At 38.7% G+C, this 16,485-nt stretch overlaps 1 protein-coding gene across 5 annotated transcripts in view; it reads right to left on the bottom strand.

Moving 5' to 3' along the window:
* ABL2 (ABL proto-oncogene 2, non-receptor tyrosine kinase) overlaps positions 1–16,485 on the bottom strand; it is a 102,428-nt gene that overhangs the window by 68,301 nt on the left and 17,642 nt on the right. Inside the window, exon 1 of one of the 5 annotated variants that reach the window (XM_029227473.1) lies at positions 7,373–8,085. The exons of the other annotated variants lie outside the window; for them this stretch is intronic. Coding sequence (XP_029083306.1) covers positions 7,373–7,394 — 22 coding nt within the window. The 5' untranslated portion in view covers positions 7,395–8,085. Of the gene's footprint in view, positions 1–7,372; positions 8,086–16,485 lie in introns of those variants that run through there. 5 annotated transcript variants of the gene reach the window in all.

Raw genomic sequence — 16,485 nt, 5'->3', positions numbered from 1 at the left:
GTATGTATTTTACCACAATTAAAAACAATTTTAAAAAAAGAGAAGAAAAAACAACTGCAATTTAGGCACCCTATTTTTTCTACTCTGGCGAACATTTTACAAAAATGTAAACACATTAGTTCATACTATACTTAATTATAATTCACTCATTCTTCCTTCACAATTAAAGAACTCTTCAAAGTCTGCCTCCTATCACAAAGCAAAATGTTCAAAACCACAAAGAAAAAGTATGATAATTACTATCTTACTGGGGGAGAGAGGAGAATCATATCCCAAATGGACACCATCCAGTAGCCCACTATCCTTTCCTAGAGACTTGCCATGGTGCAAACTGCCACCATAAAGAATGCACATGAATTTGGGCAGACACATTCTAACAGCACAGCTGTCTGTCCAGGCATGCTGCTGAAACAATAGTACATTCCTACTTGTCCTGTCCCCCACCCACCCTAAGCCTCCTTACAAAAGGAAGTTTAAACAAAAAACTCTTATTTAAGCATCTAATGTGTGTGTGTGTGTGTGTGTGTGTGTGTGTGCGCGTGTGTGTGTGTTCAGTAAGATCAGTTAGGTAATAACAGTAGCAATGAACCCCTCTAACATCACCCTCATCGCTATGTTAGTCTCTGAAGATTCCTGAAGAGGAAAACAATTTTTTTCATGTGTATTTCTCAAAGTCTTGACTTGAGACTGCCATTTAGGTTCAAAGAAAAGATAACAAGTCACCATCTTTCAGAAACTTGATACAGTATAGTAGAGGAGTGAGTACTGAGAGAGTAATGGAGTTTGAGTCCTAGGTAGCCATCTTACTAGCTTTGTGACCTTGGGGAAATTGTCCAACCTCTCTGAGCTACAGTCTGTTCATCTATAAAACATGAACAATGATGCTTACACTACCTACATTATAGGGTTGCTGTGAAGATCAGAGAACTAAATTTAACCTTACCTCAGCCACACACTGCAATGCACCCTTCTCAATAAATTTCACGCAACCCATTTTGAATATATATTCTATCTTACTAACTCATTCCTTCCAGTACATGAACTCTTATCATAATTTGATCCCCTCAGGACCTCAAACCTACCGACTCAACTATTTTTTCATTGTCCATCACCCCTTGAAGTCCCCTCTTCTCTCTTTACCCAGTTTAAGTTCCATGATCCATAAACATAATCACTCACTCCCCTCTCACTTGGATACACTCACTTCGCAAAATCACAAGCTTGATTAAATTAAATTCTCTATTCTCCTACTCCTAAAATCAATATGGATGGAGAAAAAACACACACACACAATCAAGCTGACTGGTGACACTTTTTTTTTTTTTTTGCGGTACACGGACCTCTCACTGTTGTGGCCTCTCCTGTTGCGGAGCACAGGCTCCGGACGCGCAGGCTCAGCGGCCATGGCTCACGGGCCCAGCCGCTCCACGGCATGTGGGATCCTCCCGGACCGGGGCACGAACCCGTGTCTCCCGCATCGGCAGGCGGACTCTCAACCACTGCGCCACCAGGGAAGCCCGACACCAAACTAAGTTTAATAAAGCCCTTTGTATCCAGTACACTGCTGCATATCCTATGGCTATTTTAGACTCATAACTAGTTTCTCTGCTTTCACCTCTGGCCCCCAAGAGTTTATTCTCCACAAAGTGGACAGACTGAACCCTTTAAAATATAACCCCCCTACACCAATAGATCCCCATCCTACACACAACTTTTACCTTCTTTCTCCCTGTATGTATTATCTCCTAGCATTCACCTCCTGAGCCAGTCCTCTCTATCCAGTCCAGCCTTCTCTGCCATTCTGGAAGGATAAAAACCTCTGCTTTACAAATATTCTCCAGAATTTTGCCTTTGATGGTCCTCTTCCTGGAATATTTTTTTCTCCTGAAAGTCCTAAGTCTCACTCCTTCAGATCATTCAATTCTCAACTGAAATGTCACCCTACCAGAGGCTTTCTCTGACCACCCAATCCAAAACAGCATTTCCCCTATCACTCTAATTTACCCAGCTTTATATTACTCTCAGAACTCACCACAAGATACAGTAAATTAAAAAAAAAGAGCCTGTCTCTACCCACTACAAAATAATCTCCATGAAGGTAGGTGGTTTCATTTGTTCAATGCCATATTCCCAGTACCAAAAAAGCGCAACTATTAAATGTAGTTGGCCCACCATATCCGTGGGTTCCACACTGGCAGATTCAACCAACCACAGATGGAAAATAATCAGGGGAAGAAAAAAAAACCCAGACAGCTCCAAAAAGCAAAACTTCAATTAGCAGCACGCCAGCATCTATCTACATAGCATTTATACCGCATTTACAGGATCTAGGTATTTTCACCATGAGACACTTAGCCACAAGCAGTTTTGCCAAACAACGGATTGGCCATAAGACCGTTTTGCATAAAAGATAAAATAACTGATCAACAGTTTAGGTATCATTACACTAGAAAATGATAACCTATCAGTTTTTCTTTGTTTTGTTTTGTTTTTGCCGTACGCGGGCCTCTCACTGCTGCGGCCTCTCCCCTCTCCCATTGCGGAGCACAGGCTCCGGAAGCGCAGGCTCAGCGGCCATGGCCCACGGGACCAGCCGCTCCGCGGCATGTGGGATCTTCCCGGACCGGGGCACGAACCTGTGTCCCCTGCATCGGCAGGCAGACTCTCAACCACTGCGTCACCAGGGAAGCCTATAACCTATCAGTTTTTGCAAATCTTTTGGGGGGCACAGTCGTCCTTCCCACCCAACAAAACCAAAAGTTTACCAAGCTATAGCAAACACAAAAGAGGCAGTTAATAATTCACAAGCCTTCAAGAGCATTAATTATTGATTCTTTAGCTAATTCAGATACAACAGCTTGTTCTCTAATGCCACCTTTACCAATTTTATCACTCGACATAAGAAGCTGGAGGCAAAAGAAGACTCAAGCTCCTCCTATCCCCCCAAAAAGAAATGGTTACATGATTTTTTTTTTTCTTTTTTGCTGCATTGGGTCTTCGTTGCTGCATGCGGGCTTTCTCTAGCTGCAGCGAGCAGGGGCTACTCTTTGTTGCGGTGAGCAGGCTTCTCATTGCAGTGGCCTCTCTTGTTGTGGAGCAAGGGCTCTAGGCGCTCAGGCTTCAGTAGTTGTGGCACGTGAGCTCAGCAGTTGTGGCGCATGGGCTTAGTTGCTCTGCGGCATGTGGGATCTTCCCGGACCAGGGATCGAACCCGTGTCCCCCACATTGGCAGGCGGATTCTTAACCACTGCACCACCAGGGAAGTCCACGTGATTCTTGATGAGTATAAGTTTCTTGAAAATGGTGAACATTTTTTGCTATTCAATAGTGAAGAACATGATGTAGACAGAATTTTGATATTTAGCACTGAATCTGGCTTAGATGATATGATGAAATATACGGACTGGGCATGTGATGGAACACTTAAATGTAGTCGAGATGTGTACTACCAGTTATATACATTACATATATTGATAAGAAATAGCAGCATCCCTTTTCCATTTTACTTCTAGGGAGAGCTGAAGACACTTAACAGCAATTTTTTTTATACTGTAAAGAACTGATATCCAGCATTAGATCCTGAATCCTCAGTGTTCGACTTTGAGAAAGAAGTATCGCTTTATTCCCAATACAGCCGAATACAACTATAACCATGAATCTCCAAACACTTTAAATATATTCAAGTATTTTTTGTACTTTCATTTTTCATAATAGGATCTTTTTAAATTTTTGTTTTCAATTTTTCATGTTTCATTAGGTCCTTTTTAAAGTCTCTCTTTTACTTTTGTTATTTTATCTTTTAAGGCAAAATTGTCTTATGGTCAAGTAGTTGTGCAGTGAAACTGCTTCCAGCATAATTCTTTGCAGCAAAGATTCTTAGGGCGAAAATACTGTACACAGTATTTACAACTATTTACATAGCATCTACATTGTATTAGGCATTATAAGTAATCACAAGATGATTTAAAGTATACAGAGGACATGTGTAGGTTATATGCAAATATTACACCATTTTAAAGGAGACTTGAACATCCTCAGATTTTGGCATCCGCAGAGGGCCCTAGAATCAATATCCTGCAGATACTGAGGAACAACTGTAAATGAAAAGTTTAAACATCTGACTCTAAAATCCATGCTATCAACTTTACTTATTCACACATACCAAAGAAGTTCTTTACATAATAAATGTTCAAAGTGTATTTAAACTGGAAATATTGCCTCTGGAGAAGAGAACCGGATGGCTAAAGGGAGAGAGATACAGGATAATTAAATGTACACCTCTTAAATCTTGAACTATTTAATGTGTTAACACTATATTAGTGTGTTAACTTTTCATTTATTATATTAATGTGTTAACTTCAATCTTGAATTATATTGTGTTAACTTTCTATTAATTTTAATAACATTTTAAAATTTGATACTAATATTGATGCTGGAATTACATAAACTTCCCAGTTCAATTCTGCATTTTCAAGATGTGGAACACTACTGGTAAAAATATGACATTATTCATGTCCTGGGATAGTTTAATAAGGTTTTTCAGGAATTTCTCAGAGCACAAGAACTTTTACGTTCCCTTCTTAAATGTTCCCTTACTGTTGAATCATATTAACTAGTTCTCTTACTCTTGTAAGAGTCACTAGCAAGTTGTTAGCTACATTCACTAGTTCATTCAGGTAGGGTAAAACAGCCAAGTGTGGTAATACCTTTACTAATTATGAGGTTGTTTGCCAAGGACATTGTTATCAGAAATTTTGTCACCAAAGACAGCAATTACGAAGAATATTCTAAGATATGCTCCAGTATAGCCAGAATTTAAAGTCCTAGCCCTGGTAATGGGGTTGGTGAGAAGGTTGGGAAGGGAAAAGTGGAAGCAGCTGTTCAGTCACTTCCTGTTATCTACGCTAACCACAGCTAATCCCCAAGTTAGACAGGAAGTTACTCCCAGTTCTCCTGAAAACACTGCTCCTCTCAACTGACATGAAGGCCATGTGAAGAAGGTCATCTTCAGAAGAGAAAACCCAGCATGACAATAGTAATGAAATCTTTCACAGATCAACACTAGACCTAACGACCTTCCCAGGACTTTATACTTGTATTATATCACGAAGGATCAGTATTATAAAACCATACTTGAAAGAGTAAACACTGATTTCTGCCAGCTATAACATAAGAGACCACTGCACTTAATTTTCAAATTCAGATAATGCTGAATACTTTTCCAACTCTTGTATATTAAAATATTAGGTGTTACGTGATATGACAATCTTCCTGTATGAAATCATTTTAACTATATACACATATTCCCACAACATTTAAGTAATCTCTACTTAATAAAAATTTTTTTAAAACCCAAGAGTTTTCCCAAAACTACCAAGAAACAGTTTATATAGTGTTATATGAAAGATGGAAGAATTAATTACTCCCTCAGTTGAAGTCAGAGAAGAAAATGACAATCAGTTGGAGCCTGTCATATAAAAATTAAGTTTGGGCCTAAGCAAAAACACTATCAATGGTCTTTCTTTTGTTTTGTTTACTTTAAAAAAACACATTGCAAACAAACAAAAAAGTATTAAAAGCAAGAGAGTCTAACAGTGACACTGTGACATTTTGCCTTTCCTCTTTCCTCTAGTCAAAATACAACAAAACATGAACCAGTCACATTTCATTTATTGATTAATCATTGTACATAGCAGGGAACTTAACCATACTCAGCAGTTACAGAACTAGTTACGAAAAATGGTTCATAGGAATACTCTGGCTCTCGTTCTACCATAGGTATACATAGCTGGTATCTAGGTCATGCTAGTCAATCTAACCAGATGCATAACTAAAAGGCCTGATTATCCCAACACTCTCTAGCTCTTTCCCTATTTTGCTAGGGAGATAGAGATTAAAAAAAAAAAACAACACAATATGAGAAAGTCAAACACAGTCCTTCTACCCAACACTGTTATCACCATAATATCCTATAAAATCATCACCCAAGCTCAGATTAAAACAAACTGTCAGTAATTCCTATACCACCTTTATTTTCAATGGACAAATATATATACTTGCTCTTATCCCAGACTGTCTGAAAAATGGAAACATTTTTCAAAGCATGCTATCATGATGGCACATGATTTCACCCATCTGTTGTACTTATAAATAGCAGAAATCAGATGAATTGATGAGTTAAATCTGACAAAGTCACTTTAAGAATCTATGTTCAAGGCATACAGGAATGAAATCCATGATATGCAGAAAATTCATTCAATCATATCATAGACAAAATCAAAAAAGGGCTTAGAAAAAATAAATAAAGAATATATTTTTGGCTAACTGAAGTATTTTTTGAAACATTAAGTGTGATAACCTTTTCCTAGTAAGCACAAGAGCCTAAATTGCTTTCTTGAATCTGGGAGATGTTGGTCAAAGGGTACAAAGTTTCAGTGATGCAAGGTGAATAAATTCTGGAGGTCTAATGTACAGCATGGTGACTGGAGTTAAAAATAATGTTTTGCACATGCTGGTGGTGGCAGCATCGCTTTGTGGTAGAGGCATAGAGTTGGTGGGGTGGGATGAACCACACTCCCAGTGGAAGCAGAGGAGCTGAGCGGGAACCATATGCTGCTGCAGGATTTGCAGGCCATTACGCTTTGCAAGGATGAAGCATATGGAGCCTCAAGTAAAACAAGTTTTTCAAAGTCTACCAAAATCTGCCTTCAGTGGTGGCTATTACAGAGGTGGGTTTGAGCCCAAAATGACAAAACGGGAAGCAGCATTTAAGTTCTTACTCATTTATGTATATGAGTACCAGCTTTTTATAATAAAATGCCTCAAAGCTAAAAATAATAATAATGTATTTTTATACTTGAAATTTGCTGAGACAGTAGGTCTTAAGTGTTCTCAACATTAAAAAAAAAAGTAAATGATAACTTTGTGAGGTGATGGATATGTTAATTCGCTTGACTGTGGTGTTCATTTCACAATGTATACACATCAAAACATCATGCCTGTTGTATCATCAACATATATCAAAACATAACAAACATACAACTTGATGCCTTAATTAAATATGCACAATTACCATTTGTCAATTATACCTTAATAAAGCTGAAAAAAATGCTGTAAATTCTTCCACAGATGAATATTGTCAAATTAATAACCCAAACCAGTCCAAAAAAGTATACTTTTTTTTTAATGTAAGCAAGCAGAAAAGTAATAATTTTATTAAGCAAGAGATAAACTATAGTAGCAACTGTATTTTCTTCCTAAGAATTTTCTTCCTAAGTACTGGAGTCTCCCCTAGTGGACTAGTGAGGAACATTTTGGTTACTAAACTGAACTTTTAAGTATTTGAGCATGACAAATTCACTAAAACTCTTACCTGAAAAGCAGATTTTTTCCATGGTCAAAGCAATGTTAACATTTTTTTTTTAATTTCATAATTTTGAAGTCAGTAGGGGCCCTGCAAGACAGAACCAAATCTGTTTCTTGAAAAAATACTGTTTCCAATGTTTCAAATATAATCTCTTCCAAGAATTGTTATATAAACTGAGCATGAATTTAGAAATGTAAAATCAATCTTCTTTAACAGTTTCCTAAAAATATAATTTAAAGCAAAGGAAGTTTACTAGGAAAATTACGTGGAAGAAGGAGATTGCCAAGCCCGTGGCCAGGCAGGGGTGCCCGAAGCCTCAGGCTTTGTGTCTGGAGGTATTGCAGTGGTGCCATGGGAGTAACCCAGGATATGGCCAAAGTGTTCCTGGGGCATTTCAACATGACAAATGTAACTCAAAATACCATAAAAAGGAGAGCAGCCAAGACGGATCAGTGAACTAGAAGACAGAGTAGTTGAAATCACCACCGCAAAAAAAAGAATGAAAAGAAATGAGGACAGTTTAAGAGACCTCTGCGATAACATCAAGTGCACTAATATTCACATTATAGGGGTCCCAGAAGGAGGAGAGAGAAAGGGCCTGAGAAAATACGTGAAGAGATAATAGCTGAAAACATCCCTAACCTGGGAAAGGAAACACTCACAAGTCCAGGAAGCACAGAGAGTCCCATACAGGATTAACGTGCAGAAGAACACATCAAGACACACTATAATCAAAATGACAAAAATTTAAAGATAAAGGGAGAATATTAAAAGAAAATTACTCAAATTACCTCACTGATCTAAATGTGAACAATTGAATTATGAATATCAAGCAGAATACTTTTAAAGAGCTAGTGGTTACAAAAAACGAATTTGAGAAACTACTGACAAAGGCTTGAAAATAATGTTTTTACATACCACATAATTTCTGATAATATGTAGAAGAAGAATAACTTAAAAACAAATTTTTAAGACACTCTATATACATAAAACTAATAGACTATTTCATATTTATGCCAAGTAATCGAGCAAAATCTAATGAAGAATACAAGTATACAAAGACTTTTCAATTATACTTAACACATTGAAAATAATGCTACCATGCTTTCTCCATCCACATGGTCTTTATACATTCTGTTCCCTCTATCTGAAACACTCTTCCCCACTCCTATCTACTAGTATATTTAATAACTCTCCATCCTTCAGATCTCAACTAAATCAGCACTAACCTCCCTGACTAGGTAAAATTTCACTATTATTGCTTCTCATAGCACTATGTATCTCACCTTTTATTGACTTATTTAAATAATGGCTGCTCATTTTATTAGGTTACTTAGAGAGTTCTATCATTAGTTCTATTATTAGGTTGCTGTGAAAATTAAGCAATACATGTGTAAACCACCTAGAACAATGCCAGCCACATGTAAATACTACTAGTATTGGCCCCATTAAACCTGTAAGAGGTAAACTTTGCTTCTGTCATCTAAGATTATTCTCTAGAGTTTTAGTTTGTTGTTAAAAACTACTTCATTACTAGCATTAACACAGTACTAGAGTTGTTCTCATCTATTCCTTGTCAAACTGATAGTCCTCTCCTCAAGAGGCAGAGCTTAATTCCCTACCCTTGGAGTAGAATTAGGGACTCACTTCTAACAAATAGAGTAAGATGGATGTAAAGTCGTGTGACTTGGGGACTAGGTCATAAAAGGAATCATGGCATTCTGTTCGAAGATTACTTGCTCTGGGGAAAGCCAGCTGCCATACTATGAGGACATTCAGACAGCCATGCAGAGGGGCCCATGGGGCAAGGAACTGAACCCTCCCACCAGCAGCCACATGCATAAGCCATCTTGGAAACAGATCCTCCAGCCCCATACAAGCCTTCAGATGATTGCAGCTCCAGCTGGCAGCTTGACTGAAACTTCACAAGACACCCTGAGCCAGAACCACCGAGCTAAGAAACTTCTGGATATCTGACACTGAGAAATTATGTGAGATCATAAATATTGGTAGTTTTAAGCTGCTAAACTCTGGAATAACTGGTTACTCTGCAATATATATAAAGTACTGTATATGTTTAAAGAAAAAGAGGATGATGATAGTAAATGAAGAAACAAAAGACACTATCAAAAAAGACCAACAGAGGCTTCCCTGGTGGCGCAGTGGTTGAGAGTCCACCTGCCAATGCAGGGGACACGGGTTCGTGCTCCGGTCCGGAAAGATCCCACATGCCGCGGAGCGGCTGGGCCTGTGAGCCATGGCTGCTGAGTCTGCGCGTCCGGAGCCTGTGCTCCGCAATGGGAGAGGCCACAACAGTGAGAGGCCCGCGTACCGCAAAAAAAAAAAAAAAAAAGACCAACAACTCAACAACAAAAAAATAAACCTGATTTATTTTTGGGCAAAAGACTTGAATAGACATTTCTCCAAAGAAGATATATAAATGGCCAATAAGCACATGCAAAGATGCTCAACATCTTTGCTCAACTAATTAGATGCTCAACTAATCACTAGGTAAGTGCAAACTGAAACCACAATGATATACCACCTCATACCCATTAGGATGGTTACCACCAAAAAAAAACAATAATAATAATAAATGTTGATGACTATGTGGTAATACTGGAACCCCTGTGTAGTACTGGGGGGAACATAAAGTGATGCAGCCACTATGGAAAACAGTATGGCACTTCCTCAAATATAGATTTACCATATAATCCAACAATTCCACTTCTGGATATATACCCCCAAGAAATTAAAGCAGGGTCTCGAAGACATATTTGTACACCGATGTTCATAGCAGTATCACTCACAGTAGTCAAAAGGTGGAGGCAACCCAAGTGGTCCATTAACAGATGAACGGATAAACAAAATGTGGAACATGCCTACAATGAAATATCATCTGACACATGCTACAACATGGATGAACCTTAAGGACATTATGTTAAATGAAATAAGCTAACCACAAAAGGACAAATATTGTATGATTCCACTTATAGTACTTAGAGTAGCCAAAGTCATAGAGAAAATGTAGAATGGTGGTTGCCAGGGACTGGAGGAAGGGTAAATGAGTTATTGTTCCATAGGTACAGAGTTTCAGTTTTGCAGGATGAAAAGAACTCTGAAGATGGATAGTGGCGACAGTTACACAATGCAAATGTAATTAATGCCACTGAAGTGTACACTTAAACTGTTAAAATGGTAAATTTTATATTATGTGTATTTTACCACAGTTTTTAAAAAGACAATTTAAAGAGGATCAAATAGAACTTGCAGAAATGGAAAATATAATCACTGAAATTAGAAGTTTGATGGATTAAATAGCTGATTAGATCAGGTAAAGAGCACTCTGAAGAAATACACAAAATGTAGCACAGTGATACAACAACTGAAAACACAGAACAGAGGTTAAGCAACATGAGAATAGAACAAAAGGTCCAACATATGTCTAAACAACGTTGAAAAAGAAAAGAGTAGAGAGGGAATTCCCTGGCCTGCCAAGGGCTCAAGGATTCAATCCCTGGCTGGGGCACTAAGATCCTTCAACCTATGGAGCAAGGCCAAAAAAAAAAAAAAAAAAAAAAGCACAAAGAATTACCAGCAGGATAAATAATAAGAAATCTATACCTAGTAGTTACTGTGTAGAGAAAATGCTAAATACTAAAGACAAAAAGATTTACAAAACCACCAAAAAGAAATGATAGACTGTCTCCAAGAAGAATAATTATAATGACAGCTAACTTCTCAATAGCAATAATGGAACCCAGGGGATAATAAAATAATATACTGAGAAAAGTGAACACTAAAGCAGATATACTTCAAGGCTGTGGGATTTAGCCTAGTAAATGCACCTGCTTGGTTCAGTAGGAACACACTTTTTTCTTTTTAATATTCTACAGGTGATGTTGATACATACTCCTGGTTAAGCAGAGGAGGCAAAGGAGGAAAAGGTAGAAAGAGAGGGAGGGAACATAATAAACAAAACAAAATGTTAACAATTGGGAAAACAAGGCAAAGAGTAAAAGAGTTCTTAATTTTTTATTGCAACTGTTCTATAATGTTAACTTTCAAAATAAAGTTATAGGGCTTCCCTGGTGGCGCAGTGGTTAAGAATCCGCCTGCCAATACAGGGGACAAGGGTTTGAGCTCTGGTCCAGGAATATCCCACATGCCGCAGAGCAACTAAGCCCGTGCACCACAACTACTGAGCCTGCGCTCTAGAGCCCGTGAGCCACAACTACTGAGCCCACGTGCCACAACTACTGAAGCCCGGGCGCCTAGAGCCCGTGCTCCACAACAAGAGAAGCCACCACAATAAGAAGCCTGCGCACCACAACTAAGAGTAGCCCCTGCTCGCCACAACCAGAGAAAGCCCGCACACAGCAACGAAAACCCAACACAGCCAAAAATAAATAAATAAAAATAAATTAAAAAAATAAAGTTATAAAAAGAACAAAAACACATACATACATCAGAATTGTAAAATTCTGTTTTAAGATGCCACTATTTCTAAACACTGATTCTAAAAATTCTAATAGGAAATCATGCCTATAAATTAGTCCAAATTGTCCCATTATTACCTGGGAGTATTCATCATGAGAGAATAGAGGTTGGATGTATTTAATCAGTTACTGAAACCTGGTAACACACAGGTGTCAACTAATTCATGACAACATCACCATAAAGGTACAGAAAAACATTCATCAAGTTTCTATGCCTTCCCTAGCCCCTTCTTGACTTTGTACTTAATGATATTCTTAGCTCTTAAACTATGAAAAGTTCCCCTGGGTGATTTTGGAGATAAATTTAAAATTCCATTTTCTAAAACTTAATGATTCTTCTCTCCTCACTAACCTTCACACCCAACCTCACATCAAACCAATAAGGAGAAGAGAAACACAAGCTTCACGTTCTCTCCTTTTTCCCCTTTCAATTTCTCCAATCTCTCTATATCTTGAAGAGCAGAAAAAGTATACTAACAATTTTTAAGACAATTCTGTGCAAGACAGTGGAAGAAGCTTTGTATACATTATCTTGTTTAATAATCAAGCCAGCCATACAGCAGGTATTATCCTCATTTTATAATGAGGAAATAAGTTCAAACAATGCACATAGTTAATAAACCACAATTCTAACCCAAATCTGTCTAGCTCCAAAACCCCTGTACTTTCTACATCATAGTGCTTTGAGTCACATTTGTTGCCTCAAGTTCTCCTTTTAGAATAACATTTTTATAAAGTACAGAACCTTAGCAGATAGCCTGACACCAAGATCCAGCTTCACAAAAATAGAACCTTGAACAGAGTTTCTCAGTCACAGATTAAGAGCTTTCTTCCCTCTCCTATAGACCCCAAAACTACTTTTAGTTTCATTTATTCTATCTACTACCCTATTTAGACATAACTTAAACCAAAAAAATGACATCTACCTATTGAATACTTCCATGTAGAGGCTTCTTAAGACCATGAGCATGGTAGATTCCAGTTATAATTTTATCTGATCCACTGCTGTGTTGGGGGGCTTCCCCAAGATCACTCCCAGGTTCAATGATTCACTACGACGACTGAGCACACAGTTGTACTTAAGTAATGATTTACTGAAGCTAAAAGATACAAAGCAAAATCAGCAAAGGGAAAAGTCTGCAGGAAATCAGGTACAAGCTTCCAAGAGATTTCTCCCAGGGGAGTCACAAAAGACACACTTAACTCCTCCAGCAATGAGTTTTAGCAACATGTGTAAAATGCTGTTTACAGGGTAAGCTCCTTACAGGTTCGGTACCCAAGGTTTTTCTTAGGGGCTGGTCACGTAGGCACCCTCTACCTACCACGTAGCAAAATTACAGACTCCCAGAAGGAAAGTAGGTGCTGAGCATTAAACCACATTGTTTGTACTAACAGTTTAGACACAGTGAGCCACTCTTCACAGTTCTGGGAATGGTGGAAACCCTCCCAAAATCAAAGTTCCTAGATACCAGCCAAGGGCCAATCTTGTAAGCAGGGCGTTCTAAGGATTATCGGTCTCAAGCCTGCTTATGTTCAGTCTTTTCTGCACCGCTGAGATGTTCTCTTTGGAAACAACATACTGCTGCTGTTTTGTTTTTGGTGATCCCTGTTTTCTATCCAAAATGTGTCTCCAGGGACTTCACTGGTGGCGCAGTGGTTAAGAATCCGCCTGCCAATGCAGGGGACACGGGTCCAAGCCCTGGTCCAGGAAGATCCCACATGCCGCGGAGCAACTAAGCCCGTGCGCCACAACTACTGAGCCTGCGCTCTACAGCCAGAGAGCCACAACTACTGAGCCTGCATGCCACAACTACTGAAGCCCGTGCACCTAGAGCCCGTGCTCCGCAACAAGAGAAGCCACCACAATGAGAAACCGATACACCGCAACGAACAGTAGCCCCCTCTTGCCACAATTAGAGAAAGCCCGCGCACAGCAAAGACCCAACACAGCCAAACATTAAAAAAAAAAAAAAGTGTCTCCATTTCCTGTCATTTTAACTAAAGTTTCCTTTCCTGAGATTTATATGTTTTTTTATAACTTATCAGCTGCTTATGCCCAATTTTTAAAACTCTTTTACAAGCCACAAATACACTAGATACACAATGTTAAGATTAAATTCTGTATCTAACCTTAAGGAGAATACCTGTGAGAAAAAAATCCTTTTAAGATTTAAAGACAGTAAAAAATTAATCTTAGCACACTGGGATAAAATCATTTGATGCAATTTAATAGATATTATTGATCATTTATACTGCAACAGACTCAATAACTATAATGCTTCTTTAAGGAAAAGGAAAAATGGGGACCTCACTTCCATTACATTTCTACACATTTCTAATTAATATGTACATTTACAAATTAGCTGTTAACATTGTTGGAGCGCTATCCTTTTATAAATCACCACCTAAAAACTAGACAGTAGGACTTCCCTGATGGCGCAGTGGTTAAGAATCTGCCTACCAATGCAGGCGACATGAGTTCAAACCCTGGTCCAGGAAGATCCCACATGCCGCGGAGCAACTAAGTCTGTGCGCCACAACTACTGAGCCTGCGCTCTACAGCCTGTGAGCCACAACTACTGAGCCCGCCTGCCACAACTACAGAAGTCCACGCACCTAGAGCCCGTGCTCCACAACACGAGAGGCCACTGCAATGAGAAGCCCACGTACCACAACGAAGAGTAGGTCCTGCTTGCCACAACTAGAGAAAGCCTGTGCACAGCAACGAAGACCCAATGCAGCCAAAAATAAATAAATAAATTTATTTTAAAAAAAACTAGACAGTTAACCCACACTTCCTTCTTCTTGAAAGAAGTTAAACAACTCATGACATTTTAAAAGGAATAGAACACAACCCTGCTGTCCTCCTCCACATTTTTGAGTTAATGCCTCAGACTAAGTATGCTCTGTTCAAAGGGTCATGTTAAAAAATTAACATCACAGGAATATTTTACTTCAACTTAAAAAAAGGAAAGGTTTTGGGCTTCCCTGGTGGCGCAGTGGTTGAGAGTCTGCCTGCAGATGCAGGGGACACGGGTTCGTGCCCCGGTCCGGGAAGATCCCACATGCCGCAGAGTGGCTGGGCCCGTGAGCCATGGCCGCTGAGCCTGCGTGTCCAGAGACTGTGCTCCGCAACGGGGGGGGGGCTAAAACAGTGAGAGGCCTGCGTACCGAAAAAAAAAAAAAAAAAAAGGAAAGGTTTTTAAATATACATATACAAGGTCGTACTTTCTTAGTTTTGGGGTTATATCAGCAAATTAAACAATGCTGGACTGAATTAGTGACTGATCTGTACCGTGAAATAATTGCTGAAATGTCTTCTGCTGTTTTCCCCTACAATCTGTCCCATTAATGTATCCTGTCCTTAAATAAACTTAATAATGAGCTCAGAAGAATGAAGAATACAGAAGCCTTCAATGAAGAACTTATCTAACTAAGGAAACAGGAATAACAAAAGTGTAAGACAAAAGTATGGGTGTTAAATAATGTGAGGAAGAATAAATGCAAAAGAAGTTCTAAGAGGACCAAAAAGAAAAAGCCCCTTTCTCCTTTAAGATTTACAAAGTTTCAAAATATATGAAGTGAAAAAAAGACAGTTAACAAAAATTGCATGTATGTTTTATATACTTTTTGATTAACAACACAAACTATGAAAAGAGGGTTTAAAAGATTACACACGAGAACTTTAATGATTGTTGTCCCCAAACAGGAAGATGGGTTTGGGGTTTGTTTTACTTTTTGCTTATGTTCTTTTTTTTATAATGAAATATACCACTTTTGTAATAAGAAAAAATTAATTCTTTTCCTTTCCCCTTAAAGAAATGAAAGAAACGAGTAGTAAATATATGGCTTTTTCCCCCTTTTTCTAAAGATGAAGCAAGATCTGTGTAATAAACATTTTATACTTGTACAAATAATACAAAAAACAAACATTTCACACTTGGCCGGCCATTCTTCTGTTAGCTTTGTAAGCTGTCCCCTCAAAACTCAGTGATCAAAAATAAATAAAACAAAATACTCCAGGAAAGATCTTCAAGTTAGAAGTAGTTAACATGCACCATCACCCTCCCTATTAGTACAGACTGTCCTCTCATTGAGGTCCTCCTTAGACCTTAGACCATTCTTCACTTCCATTATTTTCCCCAAAATTATCCTCTTCAAAGTAAACTGCTTTTTCTCTTTCTATATTCATTGCAAATAACAAAAAAAACTACATTTATATTATTGTTAGAAAGCTAGGGACTTCTCTGGTGGTGCAGTGGTTGAGAATCTGCCTTCCAATGCAGAGGACACGGGTTCGATCCCTAGTCGGGAAACTAAGATCCCACATGCCGCGCCACAACTACTGAGCTCCCGCGCCTCCACGAGAGAGCCCACATGCCGCAAAACTACAGAGCCCACACGCTCTGGAGCCCACGCACCAAAACTAAAGAGAGAAAACCCGCAGGCCACAACTAGAGAGAAACCCGCACGCAATGGAAGATCCCGCACGCCTCAACGAAGATCCCGCATGCTGCAACTAAGACCTGATGCAGCCAAACAATATAAGAAAATAAATAAATAAATAAAACATTAAAATAGTCTTTAAAAAAAAGAAAGCTATAACACAGAAGCTCATGC

Source organism: Monodon monoceros, unplaced genomic scaffold (assembly GCF_005190385.1).
Source record: "Monodon monoceros isolate NGI ecotype Baffin Bay Population unplaced genomic scaffold, NGI_Narwhal_1 Super_Scaffold_18, whole genome shotgun sequence".
Taxonomy (NCBI): Eukaryota; Metazoa; Chordata; class Mammalia; order Artiodactyla; family Monodontidae; genus Monodon; species Monodon monoceros.
Note: the sequence above shows the minus strand (reverse complement) of the source record. Positions and strands in the feature narration are given on the sequence as shown.